Source organism: Vulpes vulpes, chromosome 8 (genome assembly GCF_048418805.1).
Source record: "Vulpes vulpes isolate BD-2025 chromosome 8, VulVul3, whole genome shotgun sequence".
NCBI classification, from domain to species: Eukaryota; Metazoa; Chordata; class Mammalia; order Carnivora; family Canidae; genus Vulpes; species Vulpes vulpes.
The window spans coordinates 20,553,106-20,570,398 of record NC_132787.1 but is presented as its reverse complement, the minus strand read 5'-3'; the positions used below and the strand labels follow the sequence as shown (position 1 = coordinate 20,570,398).

General features: G+C 33.4%; 1 protein-coding gene across 6 annotated transcripts in view; it reads right to left on the bottom strand.

Annotated features, from left to right (window-relative positions):
- INTS13 (integrator complex subunit 13) overlaps positions 1-17,293 on the bottom strand; it is a 28,965-nt gene that overhangs the window by 4,313 nt on the left and 7,359 nt on the right. For 4 of the 6 annotated variants that reach the window (XM_025995072.2, XM_025995070.2, XM_025995073.2 and 1 more), the window contains 12 exons: positions 16,032-16,234; positions 15,589-15,669; positions 13,841-13,931; positions 12,316-12,444; positions 10,723-10,807; positions 7,972-8,061; positions 7,663-7,752; positions 5,874-6,052; positions 4,650-4,820; positions 4,251-4,405; positions 3,679-3,909; positions 1,819-1,958 (listed from right to left, as the gene is read on the bottom strand). In XM_025995072.2, coding sequence (XP_025850857.1) covers positions 1,819-1,958; positions 3,679-3,909; positions 4,251-4,405; positions 4,650-4,820; positions 5,874-6,052; positions 7,663-7,752; positions 7,972-8,061; positions 10,723-10,807; positions 12,316-12,444; positions 13,841-13,931; positions 15,589-15,669; positions 16,032-16,234 — 1,645 coding nt within the window. Of the gene's footprint in view, positions 1-1,818; positions 1,959-3,678; positions 3,910-4,250; positions 4,406-4,649; positions 4,821-5,873; positions 6,053-7,662; positions 7,753-7,971; positions 8,062-10,722; positions 10,808-12,315; positions 12,445-13,840; positions 13,932-15,588; positions 15,670-16,031; positions 16,235-17,187; position 17,293 lie in introns of all 6 variants that reach the window. The other 2 variants (XM_072765718.1, XM_072765719.1) reach the window with 1 other exon arrangement.

Genomic DNA, 17,293 nt, shown 5'->3' with positions numbered 1-17,293 from the left:
TTTTCATTCATTTACTCATTCAACAAGTAATAGCTGAACTTTTACTATGGGCCAGGAAATTGAGTAGTAGTAATAAACAGTAAATTTTAAAAAGCCCCAGCATTTTGGGCACCTGGCTGACTCAGTTCATAGAGCATGAGACTCTTGGTCTGGGAGCCGTGAGTTCAAGCCCCACACTGGGCATAGATCCTACTTAAAAAATAAAAAGCCCAATCTTTTAAAATGTTTCAAAGTAGTAGTAGAGGCAAGATGTCAAGCAATGTCAGTGCAGGACTCTAAGTGCTACCCCTGTGTAATCCTGGGATGCAATCGAAGCACCTAACTTAATTATGAATGGAGGTTAGGGAAGTCTTTCCTGAAAAATGACTTAAGTTGAAATCTGAATGATACACATTAGCAAGAAGGAACAATAATCATTATTCTTGAGCTATACAAATTCCACCCTATGGACACTGTTACTTAGTTATTTTCTTACTAATAGTGTTTTGGTTGCTTGTAACTCTTTGCCACTAATAAATAATTTTTACAATTCTATTTTCCAAGGAACATCGAAGCATTGTTTAAATTAAACCTAAATTTGTCATCCTAATCAACTGGTATATTTTGGCCTGTAAGAAATAGAATAATTTATCAAGACATTTATTTATTTTCTAGGCACCCTGGCAAATGCCTGAAAGGCAAATACAAGATTGCTCTTGAAGAGACATGTGACTTAGGACATGTGACTGATTTCAAAGAAATCAGTTAATGGAGAATATTTACATGCATTATATATACAGGAAAGGAATACAAAAAATAAACAAGACATATATATAGGCAAAAAATAAACAAGGCATTATATATACAGGAGGAGTATACAAAAAATAAGGCTTTTCCCTATGTCCAGACCCCAGGTGTTCTTGCCTTAAGAGAGGCATAGTGGCAAAAAACAAGACAATCTTTTGTTACACCATTTGCCATTTATCCTAAAAAGACTAAATCTATCTTCAAGACAACTAAAGTCCAAAAAAAAAAAAAAAAAAAAAAAGACAACTAAAGTCTACAATTTCAGGAGCCCCCAAACCCAATTCATATCTCTGATACCCAGAATTCCTTCAAGAAGAAATTAAGCATTTGAGTTGATAAATAAGAGATAAAATGAAATGAAAATATTGTGGCTTTTTTCACAATGAAAACATTACTTATAATACCTTTACTGAAACTCAGTGACACCACACTGTAGGCAGGTAATATTAGATATTTCCTTAAGTTCAGAAGGAGTTTAAGGAAAAGAGTTTGTCTTCAACAAACCTAGCATACTTAGTATAGAGTCAGAACATAAATGAATTCAAGTTTACATAATTAAAATTTCCTAAAATACAGACTTTACAGTAGAAGTGCTTATTTTCCAACGGCTTCTTTAATGAAGGTATGACACTACCTTTCCTTTAATGCCAACAAATAGATTTTTCTGCCTGTATTTTCCAAGGCTGTAAAGAGAATCTCCCAAACAGCATCCAGGAATAGTTTAGTAGTTCTTCCTCATATATGCAACAATATTAAATGACACTGCAGAAAACAAACTAAATTGGAAAACTTTTTACACACACAGTTACTACCATAGTTCTACTCTTTTTTTTTCTTTTTTTAAAAATTATTTTATTTATTCATGAGAGACTCAGAGAGAGAGAGAGAGAAGCAGAAAATACAGGCCAGAGAGAGAAGCAGGCTCCCCATAGGGAGCTCAATGCAGGGCTCAATCCCAGGACCCCAGGATCACGACCTGAGCCAAAGGCAGACGCTCAACCACTGAACCACCCAGGTGCCCCTCTACCCTACCTTTTGATTTTTCTACTGGTGGAGTTTCATCCATGTCGACAAGGGGCTTTTTGTTTGGAGGTTCTGGGGAATCAGGCGAATCTTTTATAATTTCAGCTTCAGCCAATTCTTCTTTTCCACGTTCCAGGATTCCTTTTAATCTTTTAGAGGGACAAACAATAAAATTTAAAGTTTAAATTTTAAAAATCTGACTGGTTCAATAATTAAACTAGACTTTGCAAATTAGTTTTAAAAAAAGATAAGCTGTCAGAGGAAACCTAGAAACTAATCAAAAGATAAACTTCAACCTAAAATCAGGTAAGAGAATTTAATGAATTAAATACAGTTTCCCTTTTCCTTCATCATAATAATGTAATAATTCAGTAATATAGTTCTCTGTAAAATAAAACATGGGCGGAAAATTTAAGTTAAAATTAAAGATGACAGAAATGTCATCTTTGGAAGAAATGTTAAAATCCTATTTCAACTTACAAATAAGATTAAGAAATCTACTACCATTTGTGCTCTAGTTGATGTGCTGTGGGAATGTATTCACATTTCACAAATTAAGAACTAAACTCCATGCTCATTTTGAGTTTCATCAGAAAACAGAAACTTTCAGAATACATAAAAGATCAGTGGTGTCTAAACAAGAATACTTTCCCCCGCCCCCTTTTTAATGTGAGCTAATTCTGTTTCAGAAGTTCAGCAGCCCTAAGAAAGAAATGAATTTCTATGGTCAAAGAGAATAAAATGTTCTACTTATTTTTGGATGAAATGATATGATTTCTAGAATTAGTTCAAAATATTCCCATGTGGGTGGAGTGATGGTGGGAGTGGTGAGGTGAGTGGTTGTGGAATATATGAAATAAGATCTGCCATGAATTGTTAAAAATAAATGAGTAACTATTTGTTCTATTGTTATATATGTTTGAAATTTTCCATAGTAAGTTCTGTTTTGTTTTTAAGGGACTTACTAATATTGCCATCATAGTATTTACCTGATTCTTTGCCTGATTTCTGGCAAGGAGATGTAAGACAAAACCAGCTGAAAAGTTATGATATTTTTATTTAGAAGCCTTTATTACTTTTAATGTTTTTTAAAATTTAACCTTGACATTACCATATAAATCACAAGCTAAGGAAAAAGAGTATATTACTGAGGAAGGTTTTCAGAAGTAAAACTATGCTCTTCCTCTATGTTTTCAAGGACATCCTGCCTTCCGCCCAGGGTGTGATCCTGGAGTCCCAGGTTCGAGTCTCACATCGGGCTCCCTGCATGGGGCCTGCTTCTCCCTCTGCCCTGTGTCACTGCCCCCCTCTCTCTCTCTGTCTCGTATGAATAAATTAAAAATCTTAAAAAAAAATAAAATAAATGCTTCATTGGCATTTAGTATTTATTGAACAAAGAAATAAAAACATGTCTGTGATATTCATAACACATAAAGTGAATAGATACCAAATATGGTATATTATGATTTTCAGAAGTTCATTAAGAAAAAATTAAACACTACCTTTGCCCCAACAGTAAAAAAGAATTACAACTTTTTTTTTTTTTTTTTTTTTTTGCGAGAGTGCCTGCCCACAGGGGTAGGGTGGGAGGAGTAGAGGGAGAGGGAGGCTGGATGTGGAACCTGACAAGGGGCTCCACCTCACAACCCTGAGACCATGACCTGATCTGAAAACAAGAGTCAGATGCTTAACCAAATGAGCCACCTACGTGTCCCTACAACTCTTAACCCCATGACATTTTAGATTTTAAAAATGATAAAATCATAGTTAAAACAAAATAAACATATATTTAATGAATAGTTTGAATGTGCTATACGTAGCATGCGACATGCCAAAAGACACCATGGAACTATATTATCAACAAGTCACCTCTCTGAATCTTGCCAAGATTTTTCCTGTTCATAATCTTTCACTGCTTTCTCTGATTTGTCCTCTTTGTCCTCCCTCTTTCTTCCTCGTTTCTTTCGTTCTTCTTCTTCTGGGGGTTTGCTCCTACATGCCATCAGGCATTCCAAGACTCTCTGATGTTTCTCCGAGTTGTTGATATGAGCTCTGACAAGAGTTTCTAATTCATTCCACATGATACGGTATTGTTCATCTCTGAAGTAAAGATTTAAAATAAGGTTCTGAGAAATACTCTTTAAACAATATTGAAGTGGCACTTGCTACTGGTAAAATAAACTAAAAGGAATCATTAAACATGGACTTTTTCTTCCTAAGACAGTTCACAATGTGATTCTAAGTTATAAAATCCAATTCTGCTATTCTAGATTTTATACCATCTCACCTCAATCATATATGTGTGTGTGTGTATATATATATACATACATATATATATACACACATCCAACCATATAATTTACACATGGAATAATTTAGCTTAAAAAACAGTATATATCAAATAAATGGGATATATCAAGAAAGTAAGAAAAAAGAATTACCTTTTAGGGCCTTTTCCTCTTGTACCAACTGTGGAAATAGGTAGAGGATCATTTTTCCTTTCCATATCAACTAAGTTGTATATTGTTTTTTGACAGTTCAACACATCTTCTTCTGTCAAAGATTCTTTTACAATAACACTGGCTAATGGAACTACCTGTTGGAATTTTTTTAAGAAATAAAAAGAAAATCTGTCTTGAAAAACAAATATCAAAGCATCTAGGTAGAATGTCAACTGATTTTAAACATCACCATGGTGAGATAACCTATAACCATCATTTCAATTTTCTAATTCTTTAACTGTAGCAGACTCATATATTCCATTCTTTGCTCAAGAAATGGCATCTGTAAAGAACATATAACTAATCTAGAAAAAAGGCTGAAAACTATTTAATACTTACCGCTTGCATGTTAAAAATGGTGGTTTGTGAAATGATCATAGGCCAGTAACGGGTGTGTTTTTCTAACTGATCTTTTGCTCGTTCCAAAGGAATCTCAAGACTTCCATCGATTTTATATCTGGGGTCTAGAAAAGGAGTTAATCTGTTTTCCCTCATAAATTCACCAAAATCCTAATGATAACCAAATAAAATAAAATTAGAAACTATTTCCTAATGTCTCAGTGTGGATTACATGTAATAGTCTGTTCCCCTGATGTCTTCTGCCCTGTGACATGCAATAGTTTTTCCTCTAACAGCCCCTTAGTAATCTTTTTCCCTTCTTCTGAACATGAAGCCTATCAGCCTTTATTATGGTAGAGATGAAGAAAGCCTCAAGTACAAAAGCATTTATAGTTTTCTACTTTTTAAAAGCCCAGAAACGCTCATTTTTCTTCACTTCTATAGTTTTACTCTTTTATATCATATACAAAGGAAAAGGTTAAGCATAACCTCAAAATGTTAACAGTGGTTATCTTTGGATGATGGAATTATAGGTAATTTATAGCCTTTGTTTTTAAAAGACATCTGTTATATTCCCTAAATCTTCTACAACAAATACTTATTAGTTTTCTTATTAAAAAAGATATAAAAATAATAAAGAAAAGCCTAATCAAAAATCATTACCTACAGCATACACTTTTGTGACTTACAAAGTACGTTCCTATACATTAATCACATTTGATTTTCACAACTCCCTCAAAGTAAATAACCATGAAATACCAAATATAAAAGAGGGGAGGGGGACTGAAAAATTAAAATCAGAATAGAATTTCCACCCCAAATAGACACAACTTCCTCGTATATACCGTTAAGTGACCAAAATTTAATGTTATTTCAAAGTAGCAGCAACCAAATACTGAAATGTTTTTATTTGCCATTAAGTTACTAGAAAATAAACTTCCATCTGAAATATCAGTCAAATCAATTTCCATCCTTTCTTATAATTCCAGATATCAAGGCTATCTGTATACTTCTAGATATACACTGAATATAGAAGAAAGACTACACAGTGATAAGTAGCTTTTTTAAATATTAAAGAAAGATCACCTAATTAAAATAATAAATCAGCAACTTCTCCAAACCCCATTTTGTCACAGATCTTAGCATGTTAATAGGCATTCAATAAGTACTTGCTGAATGGTGACAAGAGTCAAAACACAAAATTTATCAATATTAGAATCTTACTGTGATCCGGTAGTCTGTAACTCTGCCTCCACATCCTTCACTAATTGAAGGTGGATCTTCTAGAATGGATCGAGAACTGCTAAGGACATGCAAAAAAATCTCTCCTCCGTGGCTACTAAGCATATGACTAATGACTTTGGAACCTGACTTTCGTGGCTGTTCCAATAAAACAGAACGACCTGTCAAAAGCAAGATTACTCTATCAGTGATGAAGTTCAAATAGGCTCTAATTTTTTCCCTTAATATTTATGTCTAGATTTTTCATTTCATTAAACCTCACATTTTAAGCAACATTGCTAATTCAGTATATCTGCATTTCAAGTCCTAAAAGTCTAAATTCTAGCCTTAGCTTTCTCTCTTGGTCTCTCCAAGCTTACATAATTACATAGTTTTCCAAAATAAGTATAGTAGTCTCTGACTACTTTTTTTTTTTTTTAATTCTGACATTGTCTTTTTATTTTTTTACTTTATTTAGCCATTATTTCTTTTAAAAAACAAGCACATGCATCACTTCTTGCACAAAGGGTACTATCTACAAATTGGTGGGTTTTTTTGGGGTTTTGTTGGTGGCGGTGTTTTTTACTTAGAGAATGTCCCAGGGGTCACTCTGTTAACAGTACAGAGATCTTCCTCATTTCATTTTGCAAAAGGATCCATTTCTGGGTGGGCCATGGCTTAATCTGTCCCCCATAGCTGGACATTTAGAAAAATTTTGTTACCAAGTTTTCTATTAGAACAGGAAGACTCCCTTTCTTCTGTAATCCCAGAATCTTTGGTTACATTCTTCACACATTATAAGTACATAAATTTTTTCTCCTGGACATCAAGAAGAAAAGTGAGACAACTGCTGGATAACTCTCCAATTACCAAAGCTACACAATATTTGGGGGAGAAAGCAGTCTCCATTCAATTCCACAATACCTCCTATATACCAACATGGTTATCATAACTACTTTCTATTTCACATGACTGAAGATTATTTATTTTTAAGATTTTATTTATTTTAGAGAGAGAGAGAGCACAGAGGGAGAATGAGAGGGAGAAGCAGGCTCCCTGTTGAGTAGAGAGTCCAATGCAGGACTTGATCCTAGGACCACAAGATCACGACCTGAGCTGAAGGCAGACACCTAACCAACTGAGCCACCCAGGTGCCCCTACCGATTTAATCTGAACTTCATATAACTGATAATGAAATTTTGCTTAATTTTGATCTGTTATATCAGTGGTTTCAAAGTTAGTTCATCACAAGAATCACTGGGAAAGCTATTAAGAATTTAAATCTAGTAAATGGACTCTAATAATTTTTAATTTTCACACAAGGAAACCACAGATTTAAAGTCCTATGTGAAAGAATCATATGGCATAATACTAAAAAACTGTTTATTTAGATTAAGGTAAACTGTGCAAAAAGAAGCCCATATATACTACGCAATTCAAAATTCAATAGGCCAAAATAAATAGTCTGTATTATTCTACCCAAAAAACCAACTTAGACTTTAACAACCAAATTTTTAAATTAAGTATATCAAGTAACACTTTTTTATATACAACAACCTGAAAGACATAAAGTCATCTTATTTTTAAACATTAGTAAAACTGCTAAAAGGGTACTCACAATTATGTAACTTTAGAAGAGTTTTGGGAGATAAAATATCTCCCAAAAGATAAAATATCCCAAAAGATAAAAGACTATCTTAAAAGAGCTTTCTAGAGTTCAGATTTTCACATCTCTTACTAATAATTTCACTTGTATTATTCTCAGACAAAACAATTAAATATTGAAAATTACCATTTAGAAGAAAATTAGTAAGGCAGGAGGAAGGTCTACTATTTACGTCTACAGGTGAAATTCGGTAAGCGCCAGTACAATAGTGTAATTCTGAAATGGAAGAAAATACTGATTTCAGAGAATACACAGGAATATTTCCACAATTAAAAGAGGATAAAGAATGTTCATTGAGCCCCTAAAACAATGAAAACCAAAAATTGAAAAAAGAAACAGACTAATGAACCACACACACACACACACACACACATACACACACTTTAAGAACTTTTGGTTTATTCTTTTCTCTTTCAATTTCTTGAAAATACCTACCAATGTTATTTGTCCTGGGTGTGCACCACTTTAATGTTATTGTTTCCTTAAATGAACCTTCTCTACTGCTGCCACCTATGTGGGTATCACCTTTAAGAATAAGCCAGAAAAACATTACTAAATAGGTCACAATCTGCAAATTGTTTACCCCAGACTTTCAAAAACAGTTTAAACTCTAGAAAAGAAAATACTTTTGGGAGAACATTATTTTTATACAGTCTTCTAGAAAAATACCAAATGGAATGTGGATACTAGCTCTGATTAAAATAAATATTCAATTTCCCTCCAAAATTTCTCAATAATTAATTTTATCATTTCAGTCATTGCACTGGAAGTCAACAGCAAAAATTTCAAAAAAAAAATTTAAGAATCTACAACTGCTCTCCTCTAACACCATTAAATAAGATAACATGGTTAAATACTGAAAGAAAGCTTCAGGAATCTAAAATACATGACTGATCATACTGAATCCTAATGAATTCATGAAAGGAAACATAAAATGAAGGGTCTAGAAAGTAAATATATAGAAAGATTTAACAGTGAGCATGTTTTGCCTTAACAGAGTTTACAGAAAAATAGAGTGAACAGATGTTAACAAAATAATAATGAACAAATGCAAACTATAAAGTTGACAAAGCTTTGAAGATGTACACAGTACCATGAGCATCTGCACAGATATGTGATCTTATTTAAGACGTCAGGGAAGGTTTCTTTGAGAAGTGAAAACTAGTTTCAGTCTAAAAGGATAATAGAAAATAACTAAAGAAATGAAGGAAAGAGTATTTGAGCAAGATGCCAAGATACTGTAACAGGAGGGAGCATGAAGAATTTCAAATTTCAGGTCTGCATGGCTGAAACAGAGGAGAGGAGTACACTGCGAGGAGAAAGGAGGACAGACCAGGCAATGCAGGGCCTACTAAGAAATTTAAATAGCTGGGTCTTTATCCTAAGGCTAATGGAAAAGCAATAAAGGATTGTAAACTAAGGGGAACATGGTCAGGATTAGTATTATGAAAGCTATTCTAGCTAAACAAGAGTAGAGAGACGATTTAGGGGGTGACTATGGGATACTAGGTAAGAAATTAATAGGTTGGATCAGAGAGATGGTAATGATAGTAGAGATATAGTTGTATGGATGTATTTGAGAGACACTTAGTAGATAAAATCCAGAAAATGTGATGATGGGCTACATATGAAGAATGACAGATGTCTCAAAGACGACTGAGGTTTCTGCCTTAAATAGCTAGACACACAACAGGGTCATTCACTGATAGGGAACATTAGAAGACCAAGGGGGTGGCTCAGCTGGTTAAGCATCTGCCTTCAGCTCAGCTCATAATTGCAGGGTCCTGGGATTGAGCTCAGCAGAGTCTGCTTCTCCCTCCTCTCCCTCAGTTCCTCGCCCCCGCTCATGGTCTCCCTCTCATTCACTCTAAATCAATAAATAAAATTTTACAAAAAAAAAAAAAAAAAAAAAAAAGACCAGTTCAGGGGCAGAGCTTGTTAGTTGTTTTGGGAATGTTGCATTTTAGGTGCCTGAGAGACATCTAATAGATGTAATTAGGCAATAGAATATGTAGATTTGGAGCTTAGATAAGATATGAGGGCTAAAGTGTAGGTCTACCCAGCTCTAATGTCATCTCTGTAAAGCTTGCCTAACTCATGGAGGCATAATCACAGGCAAACTCTGTGTTTCCACAGCACCCTGTTCCTATTGCCACTATAGCATTTTACACATGGTGCCCATGTATCATACATACAACAATGGGTGAATCAATAACCATCAGAGAAATATTTTGTGTCACAAAGAACACTCTTAACATTATTTGTTTTAAAAATAAATACTTTAAAAGTTGATATTATCTCACAGGTTCTCAGTAATTTCCACATACTATATTTTCAAAAACAAGTTCTTTACATTCCTTTGTTAAACACTAATACATCCCTTTATCTTAATAGTTTTTCTCATGTTAGAAATCTGTATCAGATTAATTTCAAGATTCCTTATGTATGTAACAAATGTTATGATTGGCTGAAGGTATTAACTTCAGAAAAGATGCATACAACATGGTCAGAGTCAACCATATAGCATCAACTTACACAGAAAACATTCCAAAGGATTTAACCAAATGCCAAAACTTAAAGGCAATGCCACTGAATTTTAGGAATGGATGGAATATTACAGTTTATCTAATAAGTATCTTAATTTATTAAAATGTGCAGACTGAAGTCTAGAAACAGGGATGTTGCTAGCTGATGGGAAAGTGTTAGCTAAAATTCTTACCTACTATCTCCAGTTTTCTCCTTCAAACCATGCTGATACAGTTGCAGAAATATATGATTTTGGTGATGAGATCACTGACTCAAATAATTTTTAGGGGAAAGAAAATGAATTTAACTTTAAATTTCCATACTGAAATTTTTCATGCAGGCAAGCTGGAAGTCTATCACTCTTTTAAGTCAGTTCTTGTTTTTGCTTTCCCAAACTGGTTTGCTTGCAAAAGAAAAACTATGACATGATTATCATGGCTATCTTTCTCAGTATTGGTTCCAGTAGCTAGAGTTCCTAGATCATTAATAGGTAATACTATAGACACTAGTTCCAAGGTCATTAATAGATAATATTGAAGAACAAGTTTGAAGAAATGTACTACTGTCCATCAGGTTTGCTTACTGACAAACTTCTCAAAGTTGTTAGTATGCTTTCATATGTTAGATTTTATAAAATAGTTTCTACCATCCTTTACTTACCACTTTTCAGGAAATCCACATGTGCATCTTTGTGATGAAGTAGCTCCACATCATAATTGGCAGATGTGTTAGCATGTTGTTCTTCCTTAAAGCAAAATTTAAAATAACTTGGTTTTATTTTCAAAATAATTAAGTTATTAATTATTCATTTTGCTTTTTGCTCAAAGTGAAGTAAAATATACCCAGCATTAATTAGCTATAATGGGACAGCTTGCTCAGTAATTAATCTATTTAAAGATGCAATAGTTTCCAAGGCAATGAACTCTACTTAAAAACTACTAGCTATATATGTAATAAAGTATTTAATGATTTTTCTTACATTACATAAGAATTAACATAATGACTCTTCCAGAACTTTAGAGATTTCTTTTATGCCAAATGCGTTGTCTTGCTAATACATTTTATACATAAATATTATTAACTGAAATAGTTTACACAAATTAAAAGTGAAATAGTTAAAGGAGGAAATAGCATCTTTAAATACCTTTAGGAAATTAGCAAACATCAATTATATAAATTAGCAAATACATACTAATAAACAAGTTTAGTTACTTGTTTTTACTAATTACTAAGAACTTCAATATTATCTATTTACAAGAAAAAGACAAAGATTGAAGAGAGTCACACCAGTTGCACACAAATATGATCAAATTTAAAAAGTAAGGTATCTGTCACTCTCAGAGTATTTTTCTTGTAACCCAAGAAATTACATATATTAAAATACATTATACCATTTTACTTGATAATTGCTATTGTATCAAACCATTCTATTGGATAAGGCTACAATTTCTATTAAAGAGCCAGCCATTGGTATAAGGAGGAAATTAATAAAGAACAGATCATATTTCTCATGAAATTTAGTGGTTCATCATATGGTGGCAAAACAATGAAACTGGACTTAAAGCCAATTTGAATTTTTAGGTATGATGACTACTTCATATTTGCAAACATAACCAATAAAATTAAATTCAACTCCACTCAGTAAAAATTCATGTGAAGCTTATTATGGGCCAGGCATTGTCCTGGTCCTAGGCAACTTAATGATAAAATAATGGAAATGAACAGATACCCATAGATTCCTAATAAAATCCATGAATAAAATCATAAGACTTACATCTTCAGTTTTTCAGCTAGAATATAATAAACTTTTTAAAACTATAAGCTATTTTTCCTTGTGAGATCTACTAGTTACAAACATTTTCATACTAGATGAACAAGAACAAAAATATAGGAAATAGAAGATCCACTAGAATGCACAAAGTAAAATCTAGTAACATAATCGTCTGGAAAAGAATCACAGAAAAAGTGATCATTTAAGACACAGATTATATTTTAATGATAACATAGTTTAAAAGCTAATATATAGTGCTCTCACTAGAAAGAAAAATAGAGAATTTTGTTCTGTGATCCTTTCTTTGTTGCTTTTCACTATGTACTGACCTGGTCAAAGACACTGAATGTGGGCTAGGCAAAATAGAAAATATGATATAGGGAGAAAAAATTAAGGTTCAATTAAAATAAATAATACGTGTCAAACAAATACTTACAAAGCAAAGCAGAGCTTTCAACATAGCAAGAAAAAGAGCTGCCTACCTTCATTGGAATATTTGTAATAGTAGTTGAAGCCAAGTCAAAATGTTGCTGTACTAAAATATTTAATTTGGTAGCAAGGTGCCGTCCAGCACGAACACTATGAACTTCACTGGTTAAAACAGGAGATAACTATAAAAAAAGTATTAAGAAAAAAACCCATAAAACATTAATATAGTGTGACCTAGTATCAAATACTTTACTTCAATCTATAAAAATTATTTTTACTTTTAGAATCTAGAAAAAATAAAAAGGCCCATAAATTAACTATGATCATTATTTTAGCAAAACATTTTCATACACTCACTCAACAGATAAGCACTAATCAGAACTTACTATGTTATGTGCCAAAACTAGGTGAGTTGTTAAAGAATACAGCAGTAAATGAGCAGTCTTTGTCCTCTTGAAACTCAGAGTGAAAGTCTTTAAGTATTTATTTTAATTTATAATTTTTACTTCTACTTATCTATATGCAAAATGGATCTGAAATGGCCCACAGAAATACTGTAGAAAAGTAATTAATTTTGTGGAGAGGAAAACCCATGTAAATAAAACTACTTATTATAATAAAGAATGTGGAAATTGTCACGAACATCATATTTCATCACCAATAAACACGATTAGGCAGATTAGGCAGCCAAAAGTTACTTACAACAAGGTAACAAACTTTCACTCAGTTCAGGGTATAAGATTTAATGTAAATAAGTTTTTAGTTAACACAAAGTAAAGCCAACTTACCACATTATCAAAAGAGGCAAAAGGAAGTTAACCAAAAAAAGGCTTATGCTGGAAACTACCCAAAAACACAAGGATAGAGCTAATGATCCTAAAATACCACCTAACCATAAAAAACTCAGACTAAGGTAATACTTCACGTTTATATGAACTAGGCTAAATGAAAAACCAGAATATGAACATACACATTTAATATAATTATATAAATACATAAATCTATATTTCTAAACATACCAATTATGGAGAATATTTTATGATGCAAATCCATTTAAAAATCACCACACTCATCTTTTCCTTTAAAATTGTTCAAATTAAAAAAAATAAAAATAAAAATAAATAAATAAATAAATAAAATTGTTCAAATTTATTTAAAAAGTAAACCAAGATTAGAAATTAGTTTCAGCCTTCTGTCCTCTGGCTATGTAAATTATCTTATTAGAGTCTATTTTTTGTTAAAAAGTGTATTGCCTTTCTAAAGATGAAAAGAACTTTCATACAATAAAAAGTCATTAAAGCAAATGAAATCCATTAAAGTGACTGAAATTTTAGGAACAATACTATGTATGGTTTTGCAACACATTTAAACTTCAACAGGCAAGCAAAACAGAAAACATTTTAACATCTAAACTATAACATAAAGAATCAGCGTAGGTGTTTTTCCAGAGACTGCTTTGAAAACTCCAAATATCTGCTTGGCAGAAAATGTTGGCAATGTGATCAGTTTTATGCTAACCCTTCCCAGTGTTTGTTAATAAATAACAGTGATCTTTCCTTCCATTACCTCTGCACTTACCTCCTTTTTAGGACGATCAGATACAAGGCTGTCTTCACCAACTGCGTAAGTATGGATCAAGACCAGTTCACACTTCTGAATCTGCATGAGACTTAAAGAGAAACTTTTTACTTAGAATAAGAATACATAGTATGTAAAGAATCCAAGTAGGTAAACAATTATAAGTTCAATATATCAAAAAGTATATCTCTATACTCAGATATTACTGTTAACATAAAAGCTAAATATTTATTTATTTATTTAATTTATTTATTCATGAGAGACACACAGAGAGAGAGAGAGAAGCAGAGACACAGGCAGAGGGAGAAGCAGGCTCCACACAGGGAGCCTGACGTGGAACTCGATCCCAGGACTCCAGGATCAGGCCCTGGGCTGAAGGCGGCGCTAAACCACTGAGTCACTCAGGCTGCCCCAAAGCTAAATATTTAGAAAAACTGTAATTGTTATATTTGTATAGCAATGACCATTTAATGAATATATGAATTTAATTCTAATGCAAAAATGATACTTTGTGTTTGAAAAATAAAGGAAAATGTCTTATAATCAGAAATAATTTTTGATAACTGCCACTAGAGAAACTGAATATATTGTATATTGGTTTCCCTTTTACTATTATTTTTAAGGACAAATCAGACAATAATAACTGAAAATAATCCTGCTCATTAACAATAATACTAGTACTCCACTTAAAAAAATTAATGCTAGCTTGGAGCACCTGGGTGGCTTGGTCAGTTAAGCATCTGCCTTTGGCTCAGATCATGATCCCAGGGTCCTGGGACCTAGCCCCACAGTGGGCTCTCTACTCAGCAGGGAATCTGCTTCTCCTTCTGCTTGTGCTCCCAATTGCTCTCTCTGTGTCAAATAAATAAATAAAATCTTAAAAAAAAAAAAAAAAAAGAAAAGAAGAAGAAGGACGCCTAGGTGGCTCAGCATTTGAGGGTCTGCCTTTCTGCCTTTGGCTCAGGGCAAGATCCCAGAGTTCTGGGATGGAGTCCTGCATCGGGCTCCCTGCAGGGAGCCTGCTTCTCCCTCTGCCTATTGTCTCTGTCTTCTCTCTGTCTCTCTCAAGTATAAATAAAATCGTTAAAAAAAAATACCTCAATCTAATATAAACTCCATTTTTCAACTGTCCTATACTTGTCTTTAATAGCTTTACTTTTTTTTTCTTTTGAGAGTGGAGTTGGGGGAGCATGGAGGAAAGAGGCAGAGAGACAGAGAGACAGAGAGAGCGAGAACCGTGAACCCAAAACAGGTTTCATGCTCAGTGCTGAGCCTGACACAATCTTGATTTCACAACTTTGAGATCGTGCCCTGGGCCAAAATCAAGAATCAGACACTCAACCAACTGAGCCACCCAGGTGCCCCAGCTTTTTTTTTTTTTTTTTTTTAATTATAATGCAATTAGCTGTCATGTTTTGATTTAGTACATATTAAAAACTGCTACCAACAATCTGTTCATTTTACAAATTTGTAACGCAAAGTATAAGAGCAAGCCATCAAACCAATATGTTTTACAAATGTATTATCTTATCCTTCTGATCACCTTTCCTCTCAAAAAGAAGTAAAATTTTAAAGTGAAAAAGAAAACGGAAAAATTTTCTTATCAAACATACATTTTCTGGCTAACTTGTAGAACTAGTAGAAAATTCAAGGGAATGCCACCAATTACTATTACAATTATTGGAATAATTATGATGAGATACAGGACTATAAAATGAAATACTGATTTGACTTATGATTATACTCACTGATCTGAATTTGCAGCAAGCTTGTTATGCTCATGAATTGTTTCCTGGACACAGTCTTCAAGCATTCGCACATGACTATCACTACAGCATAAAAAAACAAACTTGAATAAACAGAGAAAAACATACTATTCAGCTGTAGTACCTTGTAATAGAGACTGAAAATTACTTCAATAAGGTCTTTAACATGTTCGTTCACTCACAATATCAAAGAAGCAGCTGAAAAACTAATGAAGAAAAAAAGTCAAATTAACCTATATGATGACAATCTAAACAGCTTTCAACTGAAATGAGTTATATTAGAACTGGATAAATATGGCTTTAATATTAGAAAAGCACTTGAGATATGCTTAAATGCTAACATGCTGTTCCTGTTTTTTTTTTTTAAACTGTAATAAGACATTAAAATTCTCTTAATGAAAGGATTATTCTGATTAATGTCTTACCTTTTTGCATTAGTAATGCAAATTATTCGTCCTCTATTTCCAACACGTTCTGCATTTTCCATTAGTAGAGTACGAGCCTCATGTTGGTATTCTGTAATTTTACACAGGGTTTCCACTGCTGCAACCAGACCATGCAGAATGCTGCAGCATTCTGGGTCTGCTCGTGGATTAGGAGGCCCAACAGCAGCTAATGCTGCCATTAGCTAAAGTAAAAGAGAAAATAATTATGTTGGCAAGAGTATGTACAAGTCAGACACCACAAGAAAAATATAAACCAATGTATCTTACAAATATGGACATGAAAATCCTCAACAAGATAGTAGCAAACAGAATCCAGCAACACATAAAAAGAATTATACACCACGACAAAGTGAGACTTATACTCCAGGAATGCGAAGTTGATTTAACATCTGAAAGTCAATTCATGTAAATATCAATAGAATTTTTCAAAAATCACATGATCATCTGCATAAACACAGAAAAAGCATTTTACAAAATCCAGGACCTTTCATGATAAAAAAAACTTAGCAAACTAGATATAGAAGGGAACTTTTTCAAGCAGAAAATGGCACCTATGTACCCTACAGCCCAGCAATTGCACTACTGGGTATTTACCCCAAAGATACGGATGTAGTGAAACACTGGGACACCTGCACCCCGATGTTATAGCAGCAATGTCCACCACAGTCAAACTGTAGGAGCCACAAGGTCCTTTGACAGATGAATGGATAAAGAAGATGTGGTATATATAAACAATGGAATATTACTCAGCCATCAGAAAGGATGAATACCCACCATTTGCCTCAACGTGGATAGAACTGGAGGGTATTATGCTGAGTGAAATAAGTCAATCAAAGGACAATCACTCATACATGGAACATAAGAAATAGTGAAAGGGATTATAAGGGAAAGGAAGGGAACTGAGTGGGAAAAATTAGAGAGGGAGACAAACCATGAGAGACTCCTAACTCTGGGAAATAAAGGGTTGCAGAAAGGGAGGTGGCCAAGGGGTTGGAGGTAACTGGGTGATGGGCACTGAGGAGGGCACTTGATGGGATGAGCACTGGGTGTTATACTATATGTTGGCAAATCAAGCTTAAATAAAAACAAATGTAAAAAAAAAAAGAAAAGAAAATTGCACCTATGAAAAACCTACAGATGACATCAGGCTTAACAGTGAAGACTTGATGTGTTCCCTCTAAGATCAGGAACAGAAGGATGTCTTCTCTCATTACTTCTATTCCACACTGTACTGGAGGTCC